General features: G+C 37.7%; 1 protein-coding gene across 2 annotated transcripts in view; it reads right to left on the reverse strand.

Moving 5' to 3' along the window:
- Positions 1-19,304, reverse strand: part of ap3b1a (adaptor related protein complex 3 subunit beta 1a) — a 315,493-nt gene that overhangs the window by 225,513 nt on the left and 70,676 nt on the right. For both annotated transcript variants that reach the window (XM_088000361.1, XM_088000365.1), the window contains exon 6: positions 19,147-19,213. In XM_088000361.1, the coding sequence (XP_087856487.1) occupies positions 19,147-19,213 (67 nt within the window). The remainder of the gene's footprint in view (positions 1-19,146; positions 19,214-19,304) is intronic.

Genomic DNA, 19,304 nt, shown 5'->3' on the forward strand with positions numbered 1-19,304 from the left:
TCTCTAAATGACTGACCTCCCATCTCCTCTCTCCCTCCTCCCACACTTTCCCCTGGAGTTCCACACAGGCATGTACCTCGAACCCCACTTCCCCAGATAATCTCTCCAACATGCCCTGTACAGGACAAACGTGGAACCTGTCAAAACGTTGTGCGCGCGTGTCACAGTGTGCCTGTGCACGCGCACTCACTATTTGGAGACTTACCCCATATGGGGACTTGCGCACGTGCTGTGATGCTGCCTGAACTCCTGAGCCGGGAGCAGACTTCACAGAAAACTCAGAAGAAAGGCATTGAATCGATTAACTGAATAATCATTTGTCCAAACAAAATACTGCCTGCCCATCTCGTTCGGATAATCGAGGTTCCTCTATACTTTCTTCTTGCATTTGGGAGGTCAAATCCAACTCAGTTGTCTAGATTAAGCTCCATCTGCCATTTCTCTGCACAACCTTCCATCTGATCTAGATAATGCTGTATCCTTTGACAACTTTTCTCTCTATCCACAACTTGACCAATTCTCATCTACAAACTTACTGATCAGATCACCTACACTTTCATCCAAATCATTTTTATATATTAAAAAACATATGTCCAATGACTGATCCTTGTGGAACACCACAACTACCCCCCCTATCTTTGATGAGCTAATTTTATATCCAACTTACCAATCCACCGTGGATCCCATACGCTTTAATCTTCTGGACCAGCCAATTCGGAGGGTCCTTATCAAATGCTTCAGTGAAATCCACGTAGACAACATCCATTGTCCTACCCTTAACCATCTTCATCACCTCCCCAAAAACGCAAACTTGAGTCAGGTCCTCCTCCATATTTTCATATTTCCCTTAAATTTTCAAGTTTAATAATATTTTCTGTATTTTATCAACAAATCTACAATTACTACTAATATATTTCTTGCTACTATCCCCACTTGAAAAGCTTCCAGTACGATAGCCCCATACCTCTGAAATTTAGCTCATCTTTTTTCGACTAAGGCTGCAATGAGATCTGAAGCCAAATGCACCTAGTGTAAATCAAACAGAACATCGACACAGTTTATTGGCAATCACTTCCCTAACAGGTAAAGAAGAATGCATACTTTTGTTGCCAGATACGGAAAGTTGAAGTTATAAGGCTGGAGAGGTTTGGACATTTTTCATTGGAACAAAAAAGGTTGAGGGGCGATCTGATGGAACTTTATACAATAATGAGAGGTATAGATAGAGTTAATGGTAGTTGCCTTTTCCCTAGGATGGGGGATTTCAAGACCAGGGGGGTATATATTTAAGGTGAGAGGAGAGAGATTTAAATACGACATGAGGTGCAGCTACTTTTTTCTAAAAACAAAAAAAGGGTGGTTTGCATGTGGAATGAATTTCCTGAGGATGTGGGTACAATTACAACACTTAAAAGACATTTGGATCGATACGCGAATAGGAAAGATTTAGAGGGATATGGGTCAGGAGCAGGATTAGTTGAACCAAAGGCTTCTGTTTCCAATGTTGTAGGACTCTTCTCATTATCTAATGACAACTGTACTGTGACTTCATTAAAAAGCACTTACATTTTCCAAAAAAAAAGTTTGCTTAAATATTTAGCAGTCTAAAAGTTCAGGAAACATGCACAGTACCCAGCAGCAATTTACAGAAGTATTGATATATAGATTTATTTTGAGGAGTGTTATTTCTACATACAATGATACGATGTGAAGGTTTAATTAACTGGTAGGGTTCCAAACTCAGCAAAGATTTTATCATTAACACAATTAGAACCCACTGAGCTGGTGCTGGTGAAAAGAAACAAATAATCCCTCTTTTTACAGGAGGCAGAGCTTTCGATAATTTTGTTAATGATTATTAACTCATTTTCCCACAGTCTTCACTGAGAATTTGAATTACTCAAAGTTAATCCCATGACTGGAGCAGAGCAGAACATTAACTTGCTTCTAAAGCTCACTAGTGTAAACCGAATGGAAAATAAAAAACTTTGCTTCAAAAAAATATAAAAATTGCATGGGATTTCTACACTTGATTCTATAAGACCTCATTTTAAAGTGCCTTCCGAGATGTGTTGCGCCTGCAGCCAAATTCACAATAGATCCACCAATTCAGAGCACTAGAGGGACACAATGATTCCACGGAAAGGCCACAGTAAGGAGCCAACACAATCAAAATAAAGGTATAAAAGACAAGTTTTATTTATGCTCTCCCACTCATCACCAACAGTACACAAAGCTAACCTGACTCATCTCATTTTCATAGATCACAGTCCACGTGTCAATTAAAGTGCAAAACCCAATTTTTTTTCCAAAAATCGAAAAAGTTGAGCAGATTGTCATCACTACTAAATGAATGTCCCTAAATTTGGGAGGCTAGTTAACCTATTAAGACAGGTCACAAAGACAACTAATGTGAAACAAACATGACGCCAGTTCTGAAGATTATGCTCTGCTTTCATTGCTGAGCACTTTATTATAGCAGTGCAGGAAGCTTTAAAGTAAAAAAAGTACACAAGTCAGGTGCAACATCAGACAATACCAGAAGACTGAAACGTGAAAAATTTTCAGTTCTCAACTCAGATCTGTCATCTTAGCGGGTGCAAGAATTACTCAACTCAAAACTAAAGATGGTAGCAGCAAAAGATTGGTAAACACTGGATTATAAGCCAACATGTTAACTGGGCTAAGTAGGAAATTAGTATTGTACGAAGGTGGTAACAAATTGCCTACAGGGAGAAACCTTAGACTTGCAACAAATTCAATAGACAACCTCAAACTACAAGACCACATCGGATAAGTATTTCACATTGCTCTGTATCCGGAAATTGATGACTGGAGCAACATAATAGAAATACACTGTCTGACAAGAACAAAGGACAAAATGACAACCTTCCCTGAAGTCAAACCACAATAAATTTATCAAGCTGAAACAAGAGATGATGGCAGTAATTCCTGGCTAGAAGCAGCACATTTGAGGGAATAAAAACAAAATCTACTGAGCGCTGCAAAATAAATGCTCAATCCCACCTAAATCCATCACAGTGCATACTTATTCTAATCACATTCATTTTTAATTTATTCTCCATATTATAATTTCATATTCAGATCTATTTAAAACCAATGGTTCTTGCGCACTACTTGCTGAATTTGAAAAAGAAATGGTAACTAGGAGACAGGCAAGTTCAATCCCTATACCACCAATTTTCAAACTTGGTTTTGCTATGCCAAGGGCATATTCTTGCACTTAAACAGATGAGAAAATTAAGAAAAATAAATGACTCTAGCCAGGGTTTCTCTCAATAGCTGGGTTTTTTTCATTCTAATTTTTAAAAATAAATACCTAATTAACACCCAATTTTAAAAACTAAAACAGCAAAATTAACAGTTTTGAATATCTGACAAAGTTATGGACCATATCTCTGCTGGGTGTAGCGTGGTGGAGGTTAAATTAGAGAGTGGACCTAGGCACATTTATTTATGGCTGCCAAGACAGATTAAAAATCAATGGAAAATAGGGGAAAGTTACATCTAATCCTTCAAATTTAGCTACACAAGTAACTGAATTGGCAGTAAGGAAGCAGCTTCTATACTTAGCAATTTGATTGATTTACATTTTTAAGAGATACATATGAAACAGAATTTAATAAAGCTCTTTAGATGACATTTTAACTCATTCAAGGATTAAGAAAATTATTTTGCAATATTTACAAACCCCAGCCATACCACATGACATCCCCTTTTTTCTGAAATAAAACTTTGACAACATTAGCGTGGGTATAATGGGGGTGGAGACTAGGAGTTCCTCGGATGCTGTCTGAACTGCTGTGCTCTTCCAGCACCACTGATCCAGAATCTGGTTTCCAGCATCTGCAGTCATTGTTTTTACCTGGAGACTAGGAGTATTGAAGCACTGTTTTACAAATGAATTTGGAGAAGTAGACCATTAGGCTCCTCAAGCTGCAACATCATTTAGTAAAATCACAGCTGCTTGTGTTTTGAGTTCCACACTGCTATTTATTTTGGATAACTTTTGGTTCCTTTGCCCAAATATAAATCTGTATCCTCTGCCCTAAAACATTCAATGTTCCAGCTACCACCATCTTCTGAAGCACAAGTACCAAAGATGCACAATTGTTCGAGACAGAATTTGTCAACTTTGCCTTAAAAAAAAGGTGAACCATTATTTTTCAAATAGTGCCTCCTAGTTTTGGATACAACATGAAACACCCTTTCCACATTCATCCTGTTGAGCATATTCAGAATCTTATAAGCTTCAATCAAGTCACATCTCACTCTTGCAAACCTCTTGACACAAACTCTATGCCAAAACATTCATAAGACAACCAACTCATTCCAGGTATCTTTCCAGTAAACCACTTCTAAACCATCTTGAATATATTCACATTTTCTGAAATAAGGAAATCAAGGCCAGTTTATTCACTGTGGTCTCCCCAATATCTTGCATAAATTAAGCATAGCATTCTAACTTTTGTATAACAAGGTTATTCTTCAGTCTCTAAACAGCACTATTCTGATAAACTGCTGCAATTTCAAAACATACACATACAATACTGAATACTTAGCGTTACTTCATCAACATTGCAGTATAAAGACCAGTTATTTAGCTGAAATTGACGTTTAACAACAATCTACCAAAAGGAGTAACTGTTTCTTTAAAAAGGATTCCAATATAGTGCAATTTTAACCTGTCAGCTTTTCCTCAGACAGCAATCATTCATACTAGCAAAATCACAAGCACCACATGGATACAAAGATAAAAAGAATTTTAATTTCAATCTCACTGAGAACACAACTGTTTTTAGAAGCAAGAAAATTCACTCCCAACAAAATCAGCAGTATGCTTATTAAATTGAAATTGCAATTTTTCATTTATATCTTTTTTACATTAACCCAATAAACACAGTTCATTTTTCTCCCACTGGAGGCTGCTGATTTTCTGTGCTGTTGCTAAGAACTTCAGCCATTAGCTGGGTTCCTAGGTAAACTACATGCACCATCAACAAAAATGACACCCAATCTATGGAGTTCATATTTTCTCCAGATTATCTATGCTGGTTGACAAGCTGGTAATGGAAAAATCACACGAAGCAAATGGTTCCTCTAATAACAATAAATTTCCTATAAAATTATGAAGGGTACAAAACGTTTCCTTGCATCTATTTTGTCATGAATTCTAATTAGCGTTCGCAAACCTGAGTGTGCTAGGTCATCACGAGAAGAGTGGCAAGATGTGATTGATAATAGAGTACAAGTCAGCCCTTGCTGCCAGCGTTCCTTTCTCTTAAATTAATGGCCATCCCACCTGCCCTAATCATACAGCCCAAATGATATTCCCTTCTTATTTCAATTTTCTGCAGGCATGGAAAACTGGAAAGATCAGTCATTTATCTTGTAATAGCTGGATAATAGATCTATCACAATGAAACATCTGCACAAACTCGCTGGGATTTTTTCACAACAGTGAACAGTTACTATCAAATCAATGCTCATGAACTATGACTTAGCATATCTGACTGAATAAGCAGATGTTAACTAACATTACACAAAGACATATGCATATGCACACTCCTTAGAGTCAGCACTTCAGTTTGCTTGCAAACTTAAGATGTGTTTGCAATTGCCATTTTCAGTTATTTCTACATTACTTCACTGATATTGTAAGATACATCATAGGTCTTAAATCAATAATCATATTAATGCAAGATTAATTCTCAATTGAAACAATATACAAATCAATTCATTTTGGTCCCTTATTCGAGATAGATTGAATAAAAATGTTTAAGATGAGGTTCTGAGATAGGTTACGAACAGAGGTAAATTTGCTTGTAATCTAGATGAGAGCAACCACGATTGGAAAGGTAGATATGACAACTGCTAAGTGGCAATTTGTTTCTAAATATCACCACCACACTACATGATTCACTTAGTCTTCACACACTATGGTTTAAGTACATGGAAGGGCACTGTGCTTTTTTAAAGCTGTACTAATTGGCATAGAGTTGTGTTCAACCATTAAAAGACTGATATTGGCTTAGTTGATGGAAACATGGATATTTTCTAATCAAAGCATCGAAATAAATTATAGCCATCTCACACGCAGTGGGACTTGAACCCAGGCCTCTAGCTCATGGATAAGAACATTACTACTGCACAGCAAGAATGTTTGCATTTTCAGTGGCCTTTCATTCTTTACTTCTACTGTTTCATCTGGTCCTTTTGGCCACGTCCACTGCACTGAAGCAAATAGTAGACAAAAAAGGTTCCTACTTTATCCAAATGCATAAACTGGTAGAAATAGTGCTAGCTAAGGAGACTTGAATTTCTCCAATACATCTTATGGATGACACACAATACTGTTGTTCATCAGTTATGGAGAGATTGAACGTTTGTGGATATGACAACAATACAGCAGATTGTTTTGCTCTGGATGGTATCAAGCTTCTGGAGCATTTTTGGAGCTGCGTTCATCCAGACAAGTGGTGAGTAGTCCATGACACTCCTGACTTGTGCTTCATAGTTGTTGGACAGGCATGGGGAAGTTGGGAGACTAGTTACTTACTACAGGATTCCTATTCTGGCATGCTCATGTAGCCACAGAACTTCTATAGCGACTCCAGGAGTGTGTTTCTGCTCAACTGCCACCCCAGGATAAAGATAGTGGGGAATTAGTGATTGTAATATCATTGCATGTCAAGGGACAATGGGTAGATTCTCTTGGTGCAGATCGTCATCGCCTGCATCTGTATCTTGCAAATGTTACTTGCCACTTGTCAGCCCATACCTGGATATTGTCCAGATCGTGTAGCAACTGGGCATAGACTTCAGTGTTTGTGGAGACAAATGGTGCTAAATCATGTGCACTTCTGACCTTATGATGTAGAGAAGATAATTGAAGATGAAGACGACAGTTGGGTGCAGGAAAATGCCCTGATAAATGGTCATGGGTCTAAGGAATGATACACTTGGCCCAAAAGAAGCTCAATGAAGATTCACCACACGGATTCCTGGGATACCAGAATCGTCCTATGTGGAGAGATTGAGGAGACTGGGCCTGCATTCCCCACACATTAGAAATAGTCCAGACAGGTGATCTTATTGAAGAATGCAGGAATGAAGTTTCTCCTGGCTTTTCTTGGAGAGTGGAATATCTAGAACCATTGACAGACTCTCAGAACAAGGAGGCAGCCACTTACAACTTAGGTGAAACATATTTGCACTCAGGATGCTAAAACTTTGGATTTCTCTAGCCCAGAGGGATTTGGAAACTTAATTGTCAAATCAAAGATCCTTAGATTGATTAAGTGTTAAGATATTAAGGAATTTGGGAATCGTGCAGAAAAATGGCATTGAGGTTGAAGATCAGCCATGAACTAGTAGAATAGTAGAGCAGACTTGAGAAACTGAATGGTCTACTCCTACAATCACAACTAATTATAGGACTTAGTAAAAGCTAACTGAAGTCTGAGAAACTGTCCATTGCCGAATAATTAAGTGCTTAAATCTTTTTTTGTCAATGCATTACACGCCTGCAATTTGGTAACAGTTATTTCTATTATAGAAAGTGTTAATAGTAAAGTTAGTATTTTGCAAGTCTGCAGGACAAAATGATTGGATACAGGGCTAGACAATAAATTCACAATGTCAGATGACTAGGAGCAAATGTTTTCATTTAGGGAATGTAGTGTATTATCAGAGATAGAGGAGGATAGGAAACTATAATAAAAATGAAGAAACAACTGCAACAATCACTATATCCTCCCTTCAGTATTTGGTTCATTTTATACACAGTAATTGCAATGACTGATCTCATTCCTCCAGCTAAAAATGTTGGAACACTTCAACAGCCTCAGTGATCTGCATAGTAACTGATACTTCAACACTGTGCCTGTTAACATAACAGTTTACAAAGACAGATGAAAATTACACTGTCACACAGTTCAAACTAAAGAAAATAGGCTACATTAAACTACTTTCAAATGTCAGGTTAGTTTGGGCTTCCACTGTCAAATCCCGTTAATACAAAAATAACACTAACACTGCTAAATGGCTTTGTCTGGTCTGTCAGGGTTCAAGGGAAAAAAAACACAAGAATCTCATAATTAAGGACTTGAGTTTATTTCACTGCTTTAGGTTCAGAACTTCTTCAACCAACGGACGATCATCAGCAAACAAATAAAACAGATTAAAAAGTGCAGGGATGGCCAGTGCAAATTTCAAATGCATGTCAAACACTTCTCAACTTTTAATGCCTTCTACTAAAACTAACTGAGTCCAACAATACTGATTCCAAAAGGAACTTAAAGTTACTTTGTAAAACAAATATATACAGTACTGACAACTGAACTGAAGGGCATCTACCCGGTTTACTCCTACAACACCACTGCTCCTGCCTGATTGTCCAACATCAGGTTAGTGTTTGCAAATAGTTCAATTACTACTGCTGCTATATTTAGAAAGAAAATAAATTTTAGAAGGTTACCACTCACCGTTTTAAAAGAAGAAAATTGACAACTATTCTCCCTAATTATCTCCATTAGGTCAGCAAGGTTCATTCTGCAGTGTGGCTACTATCTGAAGATAGTCTATTTGAATACCAGAAAACATATTTGCCAACGGCACCAATTTAACAAAGATGATAAGCAAAAGAGAGAAAATGCTGGAAAATCTCAGCAAGTCTGGCAGCATCTATAAGGAGAGAAAAGAGCTTTGACAACATCAGCTCTTTATCTCCTTACAGATGCTGCCAGACTTGGAGATTTTCCAGAATTTTCTCTTTTTTCGTTTCAGATTCCAGCATCTGCAATAATTTGCTTTAATAAAGATAATAAGCAGATGAGCAAAACACCAAAGTTGCTGTCATTGCCAGAGAGAGTCCAAAATAGCATTTACACAAATATGTAAAAACACTTGAGATATGCATGGTATTGAAATTTACACTTTACAGGAAAGACAGTTCAAGAATGATCCAAGTTACATATTGTATTATATGGCACAAGTGACATCTGAAAATTCATACCATAACTAGAATATAAAATCAGACAACAACAAGAGGACATAATGTCAATAGTTAACAATTGAACATAAGCAGAATTTTGGGAAAAAAGGGTGAAAGGGTGACGTTTCAAATGATTCACCAAGCAAGGTCATGACAAAGGAATTGCACAATACAGCTGAATGCTAGACTGAGTACGTTAAAATACTAGAGGGACAAATCCAATGGACCAAACAGCTTTTCTCATCCTTCAGTTTCTCCCACATTCATATTGATAGTATCTGTCTGCTATTTTTAACTTCTCTTTGCACTCTCCAGTGATTGTAAACAGGGATATATTTGAGATCAGTACTCAACACAGAACATAAATGACTGCACAATGATATCTTCCTTTAGCAGAACCGACAAGTGAAACGAACAAAGCACTACCCATGGAAAATAATGGAAATTAAATTTTCCTCAGTACATGAAAAATCAGAAGAGAAGAAATCACCAGAAAGTTTAAATACAATGAAGAACTTGCAGAGCAACTTGGAGACCGTGTGGTTGGTTTCATCCCATAGCAGGAAAAACATTTCAGCAACTTTTCAATGGCAATTAGAAAACCATGGGTGCAGGGGGAAAAAAAACGTTTTCTGATGCCAATGTAATGGTTGTAACAGCTGAGAAAATAAGTCACAAAAGCTCAAATATAAATGTGCTTTTCAAAAAGAAAATGGATATTGTAGATTTTTAAAATAGCTGTTAAAGATTACCTAACTTTTCCAGCATTAAGTTTGTTAACTTCTGGAAGTATCTAGAACTGAACTGCAAGGGACATGCCGATACACAGCTCCCACGTGTAAATTCACAACTGTCACAGCCAACTACAAAAATGCTAAGACAAGATTTCCTGTTTTTGAGATTAGACGAAGACAAAACAGACCTATCAAAACTATGTCCAAGGAGATACTTAAACCAACTATATTTTATGTTTGATGTTGGAATTGAAGACTACATCATTAAAAACAACCAGACTACTGTGCATGGTCCAAACTCTCAAACTCTGAATTTTCAAAGCTTTTCATTACAAAGGCTTGCATGCTTTTGGGCAGTCTGTAAGTAGTAAAATTAGGGCTACGGTGTCTAGTCTTTCACCAAATCATACTTTTAAAGCCCTCGAAACCAATTGCTAAAAGATTCAATTCACCTCAATTGGTCAACTGGTGACTGGCTACATGTATCAATAAAATTGCTTTCTCAGCTGACTATTCGTCTGTTATTTTGAAGAATTTTGTGAAATTTGTCTTCAGCTACCTGGACCTGAACTCCTAAATGAAAGGGCTCCTTGCATTGGACTCCAACAACCATATGCTGTTAAATATGATGTTTGGTTTCAATGTTTAGAAAAGTGAAACTCCTTTCTCTTACTGTATCAGTCTTTTATGTATAGCGTTTATATGATAGCAACAAGCTTTCCTGGATAAGATGTGATTAAATAACCGAGTTGGTTTAAAAAAAACAGAAAAGCTGATTACTTTGTCATAGAGCAAAAAAAGAAGAAAAAAAAAAAGGTTTGGGGAAACATCCACATAATCAGAATTCAGCCACTCTGATTACAGGAAGAATGGGAGAGTTCAGTCTATTTCTCTCCTACCCATAACAAAAAAGTCAAAAAACAAAGCAGTATAAGGGTAAGTGGTTGCTCCAAATTTAGCGAAATTTGGAGAAGGGCCAGAAACATGTGCAAGTATCTGCACAGCAACTGAGAACGTAGTAGCATCGAAACAAAAACAAAATTGCTGAAGAAACTTACCAAGTCTGGCAGCATCTATGGAGAGAAAGCAGAGTTAAGGTTTCAAATTGTGACCGTATGTTCCAGCATTGGCTGCTTTCCTGAATATTTTCTCAGCTTCAGAGATAATAAGGTACTTGATAGAGAAGTGAAAATAATACTTTTCTGTTAATTGTTAGTTATTTTAATGTGCAAAATCAAAGTCCTTGCATTTGAATATAGCTTTTAAATTAATCTGATAAACTAGAAGCAATATTCTCAAATGGCACAACATTAAAGAATAATCCATTTGAAATTCACATGCCATTCAGCAATGCTGAAACAAATCAAAGTAGTGAATAAATTGTTCACTAAAAACTTTGATCAGAACACAGTTTTATGGGAAATTTGGCTATGACCTGAGTGAAACTCTAAATCTAGATGAAATTCCACCTGGGATTGCAATGTGGTAGAATGTTTTAGTTAACTTCATAAGCAAAAATCATTTAAGACTCGTTTTCCAATTACTTTTATTCAAGGAAGTAGTCAGATTAAAAAGACTTTTTTTTTTAAGAACTGCACAAGCCTGCTCCTGTGCTGATGTAGCAGATAAACAGTCTCTGAAAATGCAACATGGTGAAGCAGTATTAACCCAGAGGGCTTATACGGAAATGAAATGTCATGATGATCTTGAACTATGCTGACAAAAAGAAAGAAATGGGGTTTCGCCAAGGGTGGGAACAAAGCCCAGGCTTCAAAGACATAGGTTGGCGACTGGGAAGATGGGAAATGGAGAGACCAGGGCAACAGACATCTTTTGGAATATGTCTAAAACAAACCATTTCAGAATTCAAATGATACAGTATTTATAATGTATAAATATCTGATAAGTTAGAACACAACCCCAGAATCTTTTCCTGGGGTGGAAGGGGCTCTCCCAACATTGGCTCAAGAACTGATTATTGACCAGTTTCAAAACTCGAGATTCTTTTGTAAAATAATCTTGCCCATACCAGCTATTCACTGGAACACTGACAACATTGAAAAAATGCTCCCATGTTAATTATATCCAATAGGTGAAATTGAAAAATATCTACATGTATCATGATATGCTTTGAAACAGCTAGATTTATTGACTACACAAGGAACAATTTATGTTTGTGAATTGTTTAAATGACTAACAAATTCCACACACCAAATAGAACCAGTTATAAATTAAACATCTGACTTGGAAAAGTCATGGCTTCCTTTGGTATTCAGATATTTGAAGTGGTCATTGATTCCTCGATAGATAAGTTAGCAGATAGAAGGTGCCAAGACCAAGTTCCACAATACAGTTAACTGCAGGAGTCTTAGAGTTAGCCTTGATATTGCCAGCAAGCGATTAGGTTGGGGGAGGGGGATGTGCCAACTGCAAACAGAAGGGAATAAACAGAATTGGTTTGATAAATGCCAAAAAAGCTACAAAGTACCCAATTAAGTAAATAAACGACTGCTTGAAAATAAAAGGGAAGAATGACAACTTTCCATAAAACACAATGTTCAATATTGTCAGCTTGCTAATTCATTCATTTGAAGTGAACACCACTAGCAAGGCCAGCATTTACTGCCCACCATTAATAGGCGTTGAAAAGATGGTGGTGAACGCCTCTTTTGAGTCACTGCAGTCTGTTTGGGAAAGGTGTTGATAGGACATGTCTCCAGGATAATGAAGAAATAGGGATATACTTTCAGGTGGAGATAAACTCAGATGTTTACAGTACAAAAAGAGGTATTGGCATATAGCCCTGAAGGCCATGCCAACACAAAATATTTAAATACTGCTTAAATATTATGGGAGATTCCAATTCAGCCACTCTTTCAAGCAATGAGTCTCAGACTTGTACCATCCTCAAAGAAAATATTTCTCAATTCTCCTCCGCTTTCTACCTCTAACCTTAAATCTACACACCTTGATTATTGACCGACTAATGGAAAAAGTACCTTGCTCTTCATTATCTGACCTGCGTTATTTTATACACCTCGATCAAGTCACCTCTCAAACTTCCCTAACCCAAAGAAAGTCAAGCCCAGCCGAATCGATTTTTCCTCATAACTCAAATCCTCCAGGCTAGGTAGCATCCTGGTAATCTCAGCTACAACCTTTTGAGTCTGACCCCATCTCACCCATATGAGCAGAACTACATGCAATGCTCCAGTTGTGGCATTACGAACTGTTAGCATGGTTTGAGCCAGATGAAAATTTGTAGATGGCAGTGTTTTCATGTGCTTACTGTCCTTATTCTAGGAAGTGCTATCCAATAAGTTTAGGTGAGTTGTTGCACTGCCTGAACCAGTGTTAAAGTGAGTGAACGCATTGATCAACTAATCTGGCTTCACTTGGAAGGTCAAGTTTCTAGAATGGCATTGTTGAAATAATACCCAGGCAATTACAATCCTGAACTGTACCTTAGAGATCACTGAAGGGCTCTGGGGAAATCAGGTAGTCATTCAGTTGCTGACATGTCTTTGTATTCAATTGGCTGGAGCAGTTAAGTTTCAGCTCAATGGTAACCCCAGAAGGTTGACAGTGGGGCCCAGCAATGATAATGCTGTTTCATATTAAGAGAAGAGAGATCTTCTTGTTGGAGACCATTGTTATCCAGCATTAGTAGCATAAACATTACTTTGGGTTCGTGATACATTTTTGCAAATGAGAACTAAGATATAAGATTAGACTCTTATATTAGACTACAGCATTTGACGTTCTGGAATATAGCACTGGCGAAAGGAACATTGATAAAACAATTGAAGACGGTTGGGCCTGAGATACTACTCTAAGGAACGTCTGCTGTGATGTCCTAGGGCTGAAGTGATTGGCCAACAACCACAACTATCTTTATTTTTGGTACAGCTCCAAATTCTCATTTACTGAACATTCCTGGAGTGCCTTGCTATCACACAACCACAGGCTGCCTTAATGTCAAGGGCAACTATTCACTTCACCTGTTGTCTGGGTTTGGATCAGGATTGTAGAGAATTTTAGAGCTAAGCATTCCTGTAGAAGCTAACTAGTGCATTGGTGGGCTGGTAACCGATAAGTACATGTCACCTGCCATGTATTCCACAGGCAGTCGCCAGATGGGGTTGGTGTTTCGTAAACAGTTCATATCTTGAGGATTTCCTTTTTGCACGGATAGTTGTATCTGTACAAGCCTTTAGCATCTCAACCCAAATAATTCTGGGGCAGATAGCCTTTTCTGGAAGTTTGTGCCAGCTGTTTCTTGAAATCAAGTTTATTATCTCCAACTGGCTTCCAATGTGGTGAGCATCTCAATGTGGTAGATTTAAATTTCTGCACTTTTGGCTAGAACTTACTTTGATTATTTTAGCTCATCGTACAGAATTGTGCCATCAAGGATGGGAATCTTCGTGTAACCTCTCCCGCTGATTAAATTGTTTAATTCCTCACTACTATTCACAACTGGTTGCTTTGATTTGATCCACTGGTTGTGGGATAATTTATTGCACACTGGTTTCAAAGTTTGGCATCTGTACAATCCAGAGTTGTCGTTTTACCAGTTGTCACCTCTTTTTAGGTGTGCCTGGTGCCGCTCCTAACAGGCTGTTCTATACTTGAAGTGAGGACTGCAGATACTGGAGATCAGAGCTGAAAAGTGTGTTGCTGGAAAAACGCAGGTCAGGCAGCATCCAAGGAGCAGGGGAATCGACATTTTGGGCATAAGCCCTTCTTCAGGAATGAAGAGAGCGTGCCAAGCAGGCTAACATAAAAGGTAGGGAGGAGGGACTTGGGGGAGGGGCGTTCGGAATGCGATAGGTGGAAGGAGGTTAAGGTGAGGGTGATAGGCCGGAGAGGGGGTGGGGGCGGAGAGGTCGGGAAGAAGATTGCAGGTCAAGGCGGCGGTGCTGAGTCTGAGGGTTGGGACTGAGATAAGATGGGGGGGAGGGGAAATGAGAAAGCTGGAGAAATCTGCATTCATCCCTTGTGTTTGGAGGGTTTCTAGGCGGAAGATAAGGTGCTGTTATTTTAAAATTGAAAGTTGTTAGGTGTTTTACAGGGAAACGGATTGGAGTCAGAAGTGTTCTTGAGTTTTATTTTCCACAGCAGTTAAGAAAATAAGCCACCACTATAGAAAAGCGTAGTTGGTGCAAATTTTAGACGAGCAGTATTCGGTTTGAAATTTACAGGCTACTAGAAGCTTAAAAAAAAAACTACGTTGTCAGTTTTAAGAATATTTGAGCGAGAAGAATTCACAGCTCAAAGGATAGAAACAATTAAAGATTTGCTAAAGATTTGATACAGAGGTCTAGTTTTTCCGCATTTGAATAGCTGGAAAGTGATGTAGGGCGTTAGTTTGAAACTTTGCTGGGTGATTAAGACTTTTCTAAATTGTGTTCCATTTCGGACAGCTTGATTTGTCTTTCGTGAAATGAACTTCTGTTCCTAAAGAAATTGTGCAAACTCATGCGACTATCTTTCGTGAATGACCATGCTGTTAACTATAGTTTTAAAAAAAACGATCAGGCCAGATTTAATTCTCGATATGAGTTGGCCTGTAGTACCATCAGCCAAGCACAAGGCTAAAACGGAGGAATGAAAATCATGCTCTGGATTCTGCTCTGCATGGCTTGATTGTTAAAAGCAATTGTAAGACTAGTTATACTGACAGCAATAGGCTATTAGTCTCCAATTTTCTCAGGCTATGTGGAACATCGTTGCTGTCTGATTGGTTCCAATATACTGTAGTAGGGAGTGTTAGGTCTGGAGGATAGCTAATGAGGATTTTTACCCAGATAACGGTCATGGGATTCACAATCCTATACAGACGAACTTTAAGAGGGAAATTAGGGAGAAAGGTCGGAGTAGAAGGAGAGTAGTGTCATGACAGCAAGACAAAGTGAGCCCAAGACTGACAGAAAAATACACTGTAGAAGCAGCTGTGGTTTGCTACAATGCATCTTGTAGATGGTACACTGATGCCACTGTACATCAGTGGCAGAAGAAATTAATATTGGTGGATGGGATGTAAGATGGCCAATTAGTCCAAAATGGTGTGAAGCTTTGAGTGTTGTTGGAGCAAATGAGCAAATGAAAAATATGACATCACACTCTTGACTTATGCTTTGTAGATAGCGGACAGGCTTTGGGTGAGCCTTAAGGAGTTATTTATTGCAGAATTCATTACCTCTGACCAACTCTTATAGCTGCAGTATTTATCTAACTAGTGCAGTTCACTTTCTAGTCAATGTGAACCTCCAGAATGTTGATAGTGCATTACTGAATGTTCATGCTGCTTGTAGACAGTAGTAACGGTATGTTGTTTTGAATAAGTGAAATACATTGTTAACTTGACTATATTAACTTCTTTGTCAGTATGTTGCACTCAGGATTGTTCAGCATGTGCTGCTCAGTTGTGGATTTACACCTAACAGTAGATATTTATTTTGAGGCTTACAGCGTAGGCTATAGTTATATATTCTACGCTCTGCTTACTACAAACACTGAATCAATCAGCAGTTTGAAGTATAGCCTATACACCTAGCATCGCAGGGGCACTGAAATTTACCCAAGTCCTGTTCAAGTATTGAAAGCAGAACATATTTTTGAATTGATGGCAGTACCCTGTTAGTGGAAAATACCAGGTTCAAAATTATTGCGCAGTGAGCATGTGAAACACAATACATGATCTGTTTAAATTTTTAAGCTACTTGCCATTTCAGGGTAATGGAGTAGACAAATACTACTCAGGTCTGAAAATGTCAGCCTTTGGTCCATTTGAGCATTTACACAATATTCAGCAACCAGCATTCTTTCTCCTATCGTATAAATCGTGAACTTTTGAAATGCTATTGCATTTGTTCTGATAAGTGCACTTTTCATCATAATAGAAAAGTTTTGCTCGGACTGTTCATTCTGTATTTTGGAGTGTAAGCTGCCTATGAAAGTTTTTAGAAAATGTTGCTTTTAGTATACATATTATAATGGAGGCCTTATAACTTGAAATCTTGTCAAATGACTTTTGTACAGGTCACTGGAAAATAAAATACTCTTTAAATAAGTTGTTGGACTCTGAAGATGGTGTACTAGTTCAAATTACAAAATAGTTTATCAAAAGTGTGGCAATACATATTGTTATAACTTAGGTAAATTAGTGAAAGATAATTAGTCCATCAGCTAATTTAAATTTAATTCAAGGAAGCTTTAAGATGAATCAATTTTATTTACGTCTCAATTAGTACAGACAAATAATTATACTGATAAAGATAATTCAAGTTCAAAACCTGGTTTGTGTTGGCTGACCCTTAAGCTGGTGATAGCAAGGCATTGCAATTGACATCAGTAATCTACATTAGAGACAGAAGCTGCCCAAGGTTTCTGTTCTCAATTGCTACCCTGGTGATCATACACTGGAAATTCACATCAGGACACAGCAGGACAAGATCAGACACAGCTATAATGTCCTTGAACACTGGAAATGAAGCATTTTGGAACAACTATCTAAACTCCAAAATTTATTAATTTAACCTTCAATTTGTCTGCAATGAAATCACAATGTGTCAAAGTCAGATAACTCTAAATTTTAACTGTATCAAAGTCACCAACGCATCCCACCAGCAGAATATCAAATCCCGTTGAGCAATGCCTGAGATAAGATCAACTTTCACACAGAATACTCCAGACTATTGAACTTGGAAAGGGGTTTTATTGGATCAAATGCTTAAACAACTTGCAATTTCATGGTACAAACACTGGGTGCCTAAAACAGAAAACCTCAGACAGATGTAAAGTTTAAAAGATTAGGAGGTTATTTCCCAACAAGAAACAGATACTCTTAAATATGTAATCTGCCCAAATTATGATCTGGCTGTTGACAGCAAAGGTGGTGATTGGCAAATGCATAATATCAGAGACTCATTAGGAAATGCTCAGATTTTAATTTTTTTCTTCTAAAATGCTCGTAATAAGCTTGTAATCTGTCCAAAAGACAGACTCAATTTTCATAAAACACTCATACTATAATTCTCCAATCGGTTTCACTCCTGTTCACTGCAAGGTCAAGTACCACCATGTAAATCATGAAGCTCCATTTGACTCAAATTTTGAGTTTTACTGATGCAATTAAAGAGATTTCCCTGTTTCTTGACAACTCTTTGCTGTCAGCACCCCATGGTTCATGAAAATATGGTGATTGGCAAAGTCTACCTTGAAATTGATACAGTGAAAGGCACCCATAGAACCTGGACTCTTGTACAGAGCAAACATATCCAATAGGCTGAGTAAATATATGAAGAATTATTGGTAGTTGAGTGATTCAGTACCTGAGAAATGTGAACAAAAACAAAAGGTTGCTACCTTTTTCTTTAGGGATTGTCTAAATGTTCTTTCATTAAAAAGGAAGAGCAACTTAGTTTGATTTGTAAAATCTTGTACTATTTCTCATAGTACCCCACACAAACTCAATCAGCAAAAAGGGTAAGCTATTTCAAGGGTTCCAGTAACAGGTGAAGCCAGCCGTACCATGCTGCCACTAAGCTGTAGCAATATCAGTGACGCTAACAGGATTCTGCCCTCAAGCCAAGAAGACTTTTTATCCATCTTACAAATAAGTAATGATGAACATCCACACTGATGTTATGCTAGCTACTTAAGCTATGCGTCCAAATGACTGGCAGATTATATCAAATGCTGTTTACAACAGTTGGTGCCTGCAAAAATCAAAACACTGTCCAACATTAGATGTGATACAACAACTGAACAGCACTTGCTAAATATTGTGTGAGAGGTAAGAGTTGTTGACAAACAATTTAAGACCTTTAGTCAGCTTTCAGTGCAGCACAAAACCCAAAGAATGATAAGCCAGTTTCAATTATAATTCCCATGAAACTAATCACTGACTATTAGAAGGACCCATCTGTCACCCTTACTTGTGCTACCTTACATGCAACTCCAGATCACCAAGAACATGACTGACTCTTGAATGCCTTCTGCAATAGATGAGTAAAGGGCCAAGGGCAGTTCAAGATGGGCAGGAAAGGCTAACATTGCCAGCAATACCCACATCTCAAAATATCAAAACGCATGCTTCTAAATAGTAAGTTTATAAGAATTGATCAATTTCACACACACCTTGAAATCTAAACCCAAAAAAGTGAACGAAGCCAGTAAGATTCACAAGGGGTGGGGTCAGTGACCTATTTGTTAAAAACTGAAAAACCATCTAGAACCTGCGTAAACTTTGAATAGTAATTGGGACACATTTTCAAAGCTCAAATGGTTTTAAAAATAACATGTATTTGTCATGCATAGCCTAAACACCTGGCAGAAATATTTCAACATTTTATAACCTTGAAAGAATGGAACGTAAACCGCATGACTCACCGTACTTTTATCCTTCAATAGCTTTTCTATGATCTCTATCAATGGTTCTTTTTGCTCTGCGTCTAGACTTTGGTTGAAACAAAAAAATGAAATAGGTCTTTTTTGAAAAAAGTTTGATTAGTGTGGTAATCTGAAGCAATGAACTTAAGAACAATTTC

This window comes from Chiloscyllium plagiosum, unplaced genomic scaffold (assembly GCF_037043375.1).
Source record: "Chiloscyllium plagiosum isolate Xiang-an unplaced genomic scaffold, Cpla_swu_hap1 HiC_scaffold_2, whole genome shotgun sequence".
Taxonomy (NCBI): Eukaryota; Metazoa; Chordata; class Chondrichthyes; order Orectolobiformes; family Hemiscylliidae; genus Chiloscyllium; species Chiloscyllium plagiosum.